The sequence below is a fragment of the Nansenia antarctica genome, assembly GCF_963989245.1.
Source record: "Nansenia antarctica genome assembly, chromosome: 7".
NCBI lineage: Eukaryota > Metazoa > Chordata > Actinopteri > Argentiniformes > Microstomatidae > Nansenia > Nansenia antarctica.
Window position 1 is genome coordinate 5,915,951 of NC_137677.1, and position 7,123 is coordinate 5,923,073.

The 7,123-nt window shown below is 51.3% G+C and overlaps 1 protein-coding gene across 1 annotated transcript in view; it reads right to left on the reverse strand.

Moving 5' to 3' along the window:
• Nucleotides 1-431: 431 nt before the first annotated feature.
• midn (midnolin) overlaps nucleotides 432-7,123 on the reverse strand; it is a 31,970-nt gene continuing 25,278 nt past the window's right edge. Inside the window, exon 8 of the mRNA XM_080537111.1 lies at nucleotides 432-2,085. Within this exon, the coding sequence (XP_080393237.1) occupies nucleotides 1,823-2,085 (263 nt within the window). The 3' untranslated portion in view covers nucleotides 432-1,822. The remainder of the gene's footprint in view (nucleotides 2,086-7,123) is intronic.

Genomic DNA, 7,123 nt, shown 5'->3' on the forward strand with positions numbered 1-7,123 from the left:
TGTGAGTGGATCCATTGGTGGAGGCACTAGTTGATGAAACTGGATACAGATTCCCTGCTTGGGACTTCAGCGTTCTTTCCGCCTCTCTCTTTTCAATATTAGACACTTAACCAACATCATCATGTGGTTACATAAGGTGTGAAACTGGTTCAAAGGGTAAGAAGAGGAGTCAGATGTAATAATGTTATTTCAATGGTAATTAATGAAGAAGGTATTCTCCGTACTGAAGATATGGTTTGAGTTACGTAACAAGGGGGGTGGATGAAGGGAAATTGGCTATGACAAACACAATGAACATACTGGCAGTTATGAGCCACTCTATACTGTAGATTTATATGGATATCAAACACACACACACGCACATGCATGCGCGCGCACACGCACACACAAACACACACACACACACACACACACACGCATGATTTTAGGCCTGCAAGACACAAGTTGGGATGGACGAGAATGTTTTCGTATTATTTGTTATGGCTATGATCCTCATGAATGGATGAGCTAATAATGAATGATTGAATGAATACATTTGTCAGTTATCAATTTAATCAATGGCTTGACCCAAGCCATACAGGGCTACTGTTTTTTGAAAACAGCAGATAGGAATCGTCAAACAAAAATAGATTTTTTTTTTTCATATACATTTGAAATCATGATTTTAAAATCCTCTTTAAAAGCACTTTCCATTAATATTTATTTTGTTTATCAATTAAATAATTCCTATCAATACCATATGCCACTGAGGTTGCTATTAAAACCTGTGTTCCATAGTCTTTTTCTGTACTAGTCACAACCCAATTCCCATGAGTCAGTGCTCCTTAGATCCCGCCCCCCCCTCTGCACACATTGACCAGCTGTTTCAAAATCATGAAAATGTGCAAATCAACCACTACTTTGAACTGTTTATGAAAAAACCTGAATGCTTTGTGAACAATGCTACATATTTTTGTTTAGAAAAAATAATATGTTTCAAAAATGAAGGAAAAGAAAAAAGAAAATTACCCTATAAGTAGAAACTCAAATTGGAGACCTAGAATGCCCATTGGTTGGAGTATAGTCCAGGCGCGGCAGTTTAGTCACATCAGTGTCACTGCCGGTCCTGTTACACAGCACACAGAGGCCCCAGCCTCCAGCTCTCCTGTCCTCTTCACTAGTCCAAACTGGATCTGGATCCAGAGTTTTTTTCTTGGTAAAAGAAAATAGAAAACAAACAAAAACGAAAGAGAAAAAAAAAATAAAAGAAATACCACCACCATTGAAGTCTGCTATGCTCAGTTCTGTTTTAGTTCTCCTCATAGGCAGTTCAGTACATATATACGTATCTGCAGTCTCTATATGCATAACTGTAGTCACTTATAAGTCCAGACATCTCCATATCTCCAGTCCAGTCATTCAAAATGTAGATTCTGTTGTTGTTGTTGTCGTTGATGTTGTTATTATTGTTGTTATTCGTTGTTTATTTCACATGGGAGGCTAAGACGAGATGAGGGATGGGGGGGGGGAGGGGGTGTGGGGGGTGTGGTGGGGGGAGGGGGTTTGGTGTGTGTGACAGCCCGTTGTCACCGGGGGAAAAGAGAGAGAGAAGGAAGGATGACACTCGTCTCCCTCTTTCGTTTCCTCTTTCTTTCAGACAAGCTCCCGGCCCGCGTCGACTCAACTTCCTCCGGGGGGGGGGGAACTTCCTCCCCGCACAACTTCATCCGTCGCTCCATCCCAGAATCCTCTGCGCCTGCCTCTCCTCTGTGTATCCATCCAGCCTCTCGTTCGTTTTACATCTCCCCTCTCTCTCGCTGCGTTTGTTCGCTCGCTCGCTCGCTCAGGCCATGACGAACTCGGACTTCATGTCGGCCTTGACGTCGGGCTTCCACACCGAGTCGTCGAAGTCCAGGTCCATGGAGCCGTCGCTGCTCAGGCTACTGTTGCTGTTGCTGCGGCCCGCCTTGCGGTTGGGCAGCCAGTGGTAGGGCGCCCGCGAGTCCCGCCTGGCCTTCCTGCGCAGACGCTTCTGCTGCATCAGCAGCTGCAGACGCTCCACCTTGCAGCGCGTGGCGCGGTTCTCCGTCTGACGCACGCGGTCACCTGCGGGGAGGGAGGGAGGGAGGAGGGGGAGAGAGGGGAGAGATGGAGGACACAAAGGTCAGTCAAGAGAACACACGGTACCGGATCGGTACCACCCCTCAAATGTGTGCGTGTGTGCGTGTGTGTGTGTGTGTGTGTGTGTACCCCCTACGGGTGTGTTCAATGCTATCTAAGGGCAGGCAGAAGATTAAAAAAATATATAATACGATGGTAGGACACACATGCTGAGATCACAAACGACACACACACACACTTGCATAGACACACACTCTCTCCCACACACACACACACACATATTTGTGTTAGTATCTGGATTGTATACTGAAACTCCCCCCCAACTGAGTCATATTAGCCCCTGTGTCCTCCTTCCCTATCCCCTTATCTGTGTTTGAGAGAAAAACCACAGGAGCGGAAGAAGTCTCCTTGAGATCCCAGACAGGCTTATGCATACTCACAATCACAAAGATACACACCCAACACACACACACACACACACTCACACACACACACACACACACACAACCACATCACTGCCTTCACTCCTTATCATATGCAGACACGTAACTACTGCTGGCATTCCATATCACAGGCTTTGTCACACAAAGGGTTAGGATGCTAAGTGCATTTCTAGCTGTTGATGTGTCTATAGGAGAGGCGGCTCTCCTGAGGGAGGTCTTCCATTGCCATTGTTGTCAATGCCTGCCACACCACCCCGACTCAACCTTCATTTCATGTATGAATATATTCAGGAGCTGGGGAGGAGGAAACGGGGGAAAGCAACCGCAATCTATTAGCTAGCTCCATTAGTATCTGTCTCTGAGTGAAATAATTAAATAAAGGCCCGGAATGTCAATAAGCCTCTCGCTCGAACACACACACACGCACGCACACACACACACACACGCACACACACACACACGCACACACCCCACAGCAGCAGCAGCAGCAGCAGCAGCAGCAGTAGGTTTTAACATGGATCGATGGCAAATTAAAAAGACCTATTGATTAAACCTTAGCTCTAGTGCAGCCATCCATCTCAAGGCGAGGACACTGCTATTGGCTTTCAATAGAAAATGCAAGCGAATGGAAATTGTAAGCGAACAGAGCCTGGCGCTTTTTTTCCCCCTTTTTTTCCCCTCTTCTTCTCCTTTTTTTATGGCTGCAGCTTCCTGCTCATTGACCCCCCCCCCCCCCCCCCCACCTACCCCCTCCTACCCCCTCCCCCTCAACCCCCCTGTCTCCCCAGAGACAGATAGGTGGGGCAGAGAGAAGGGGAGGGGGGGGGGGGGGGGTTGGTGGTGTGTGTGGTGGTGGGGGTGTGGTTGAGGAATTCCGCCCCCTGGGTGAGGGGGATGGGGGGGGGGGGGTGAGGGGTAAAGGATCAGATGTAGGTGGCAGTTTTCCCAATCAATTGTACCCCCCCCACCCCCCCCCCCTCCCCATCCCCATCCCCATCCCCAACCACCCACCAACCCCCTCCCCCCACCCTCCCTCGATCGGAATGAATTCCGGACTCTTGTGTGGGCTTAATTTACCTCTTCCCTTCATTTGCTTATCGGATCGGAGCAGAGCGATTCTCCGGCTATAAATATTCACTGGGCCCACTGGCGGCCGCGGCGCATACTAACTAACTAACTCCCAGCAAAAAGCAGCTAGCAGCAGCAGTAGAGGCAGCAGAATAGTAGAACACATTTGAATGGAGGGGCTTGCTCGCGTTAAGTGCACGGAACAGGGACTATATCCCATTCACGTGGAACACTAGGAGGGTTTTTCTTTTTCTTCTTCTTACCACTAGCTATGCCTCAGATAGAAACGTCTACTTGGGAGCCGTAAGCACAAGGGGATATGTGACAGGAGGGCCGTGGTGAATAGGGGGTAGATAGGGGGGGGGGGTCTCACAGTGGTGGGAGCATTGTCCCACTGCCTGCATGTGACGGCTATACATTCTGCCAGGGGGCTTTTGTTCCGCCCTGCACCCCCTTTTCCCCTCCCTTCCCCTCCCCTCCGCTACCCCTCCCTAGCCCTAACCCAATCTCTCCACTCCCTCCCCAGCTAGTCACCCACCACGACCCAACCCCAACCCCAACCTCCCCACACCCCTCACAATCCCAAGCCCTCAGCTAAGCCATTACAAAGCTCTGCACAATTATACAGGAAAGAGAAAAGCCACCAGCCACATGCCTTTGACGTTATTTCTCTCTCTCTCTCTCTCTGTGTGTCTCTCTCTCTCTCTGTCTCTCTCTCTCTCTCTCTCTCTCTCTCTCTTCTCTCTCTCTCTCTCCAGCTGCCCTGGATTCTTCCATTACTGAAGCCATTGAGCGAGGGGTAGACAGATAGGCTACACGTACACAAACAGAGTCGGTCAGCCACGGTCCAGCCCAGCTGAAGCACCACTGAACGAGGAGTGACTGGAGCCTGGGGCATGAACTCATTAAGGACGGACACGCACGCACACACACGCACTCACACACACACACACGCACACACAGACACTCACACACACACAGAGAGTCAAGGAGGTCTCCACTAGCCAACAGGAACACAACCTTTCCCTCTATTAGCTCCGGACTAAGACCTGTGAGGGAGTGTGCTGCTTGCTGCAGTGTGTCTACAGCCATTTTCCCTGCTTTTTAAATGTCAAGTATCTTGTGGGTTTGGCGGCCACACGCTTCCTTTAACCCCAGCCACAAACACACACACACCCACACACACACACACACACACACACACACACGCGCGCTCTCTCTCTCTCTCGTGCGGGCAGTTTGGTCTGGTGGTGTGGGGTCCTGGCTACTCTCCCGGAGGGGCCATGTGTCCAGCCTTTGACTTGGCCGGAGCCTTGGGAATGTGCTCGGGGGCCGAATCTAACCTGTGTGTGTGTGTGTGTGTGTGTGTGTGTGTGTGTGTGTGTGTGTGTGTGTGTGGGGCTGGCCATTCATCAACCGCAGAGCATCACTACCGGAGCCCTGGGCAGGCTGGGCTGGATGCAGCTGGCCGCGGGGACACTCCAGACTATGTTTATGACAAAAAGAGCTATTATTAGGGCCGGCTAAAGCAGGGCGGCAGGCCACACGCGCACACACACACACACACACACACACACACTCAGGCCAACCCTGGCCTCGAGCCTGCCTGCAGAGACGTGAGAGCTGACGTGAGTACAGTCAGCCTCGAAGAAAAGGAGAGGGAGTGAGGGAGGGAGGTAGGGAGAGAGGGAGAGAGGGAGGGTGGGGGAGAGGGAGGGAGAGAGGGTGGAGGCAGGTAGGAAGGAACAATGGCTGAGCATACACACACACACACACACCCGTAACCTTATTCCTCATTGTTTATCTATCACTTCACACACTCCTGTTCTGACGCACAGAAAGGGCAGAAAGGAGGAAGTTTTTGGGGCATTTAGCAACAGGAAGGAAGTCACAATATATTTTCTGGGAAACCGGCAGACAAGACAAGACAAGACAACATCTGCTGGGGAGGGACGGGTCGGGGACGGGTCGACCCAGAAAACAAGGAACACACAACCGAGAGTAACTGACTCTCTCTCTCTCTCTCTCTACCCTCCTCCACCCAGCAAAGCTCTTCCTTCAGCAACTGTCTTTCCTCCTCCTTCCCCTCCCCTCTGCTCCCCTCCTCCCCTCCTCCCCTCCTCCCCTGGCCTCGGAGCAGGGCTGTGTGCACCACTGTCCTCAGCAAACACTCAGGGCTTTCAGAGCCTCAGTGAAAACACACAGAGACTGAAAGCAGGGAGGGAGAGAGGGAGAGAGAGGGGGAGAGAGAGGGAGGACAGCTCTCATCATCTCAGGCCACAGAAGAGACACACACCTGGCCTCACACTCCTCCCTGTGTGTGTGTGTGTGTGTGTGTGTGTGTGTGTGTGTATGTGTGTGTGTGTGTGTGTGGGTGAGTGCTTGAGACAGATTACCCTGCAGTCCCAAACCTCCACCCTGACAAACCACACCAGTGCCTCCCTCCCTCCCTCCCCTCCCTCCCTCCCTCCCTCCCCTCCAGTGTGTGGGCAGAGAGACAGAGGCCGTACCCCCCCTGTCCCACAAACAGACGGAGACAGAAAGGATCCTTCCATCTGCAGGAGAGGAGAGTGCTGCATCGACTGCTCTGTGGCAACTGACCGCCATGTTGTATAGAGAGAGAGAGAGAGAGAGAGAGAGAGAGAGAAGAAGACAGAAGCAAGAGAGGAAGAGCTAGAGAGAGAGAGAGAGAGAGGCTGATCTATGAATAATCAATGCATCAGTCAGCCTGCCTGGCCTTCAATAGCCTGTCTATACAACTGGGGCTGTGAGGGAGTGAGAGGGGGATGGAGGGAGGGAGGGAGGGCGGGGGGAGAGAGGGGGCGGGAGGGCGGGGGGGTAAAGGAGGGCTGCGGTAGGGAGGATGCGGGGGAGATTACAGGAGCTTCTCTCTCTATTGATCTCCTAAAGATTGGCCTTCGTTAACAGTTGTGTCGGTGCGGTTGTTTGTTTGTTTGCCTTGATGATGCTTGTGATCTCGCGGAGGGAGAAGCTGTGTCGGCTGAGCATCTGGAGAGCCTTGGGAGGAGGGGGGGGGTGTGTGTGTGTGTGTGTGTGTGTGGGGGGGGGGGGGGGGTAGGCCGAACACTGCAGTAAAAAAAAAAAAACGGAAAAAAAAGCCTTTCCACTTGGTTAACTGGACGGTGGTTTTTTTCTTGTTTTTTTTCGTGTCGATCTCATTAGAAAACCAACAGAGGCTGAACGGGGCTTCCAACACTAACACTCCTTTTTCAAGTCCTTTCCAAAGTTCCACAACTGAGGGCGGCGAAGGAAGGTAAGGAGGAAGAGCAAGAAAACCACAGGAAAGAAAAAAACACAAGCCCGGGCCAGAGGAGCTAGCCAATCAAACGGGGAGCTAACTAGCGTGCCAGCGTTGACAAGCAGTGAAAGGGCACCGACACCCCTACAGGGAGACGGGCTCTTAAATGACTTTTAGACTCCATTTGCATTTTCTCTTCTTTTCTCCGCCTTGTCTGACAATGAAAGGGCACCTGACGTGATTGGCTAGCCTT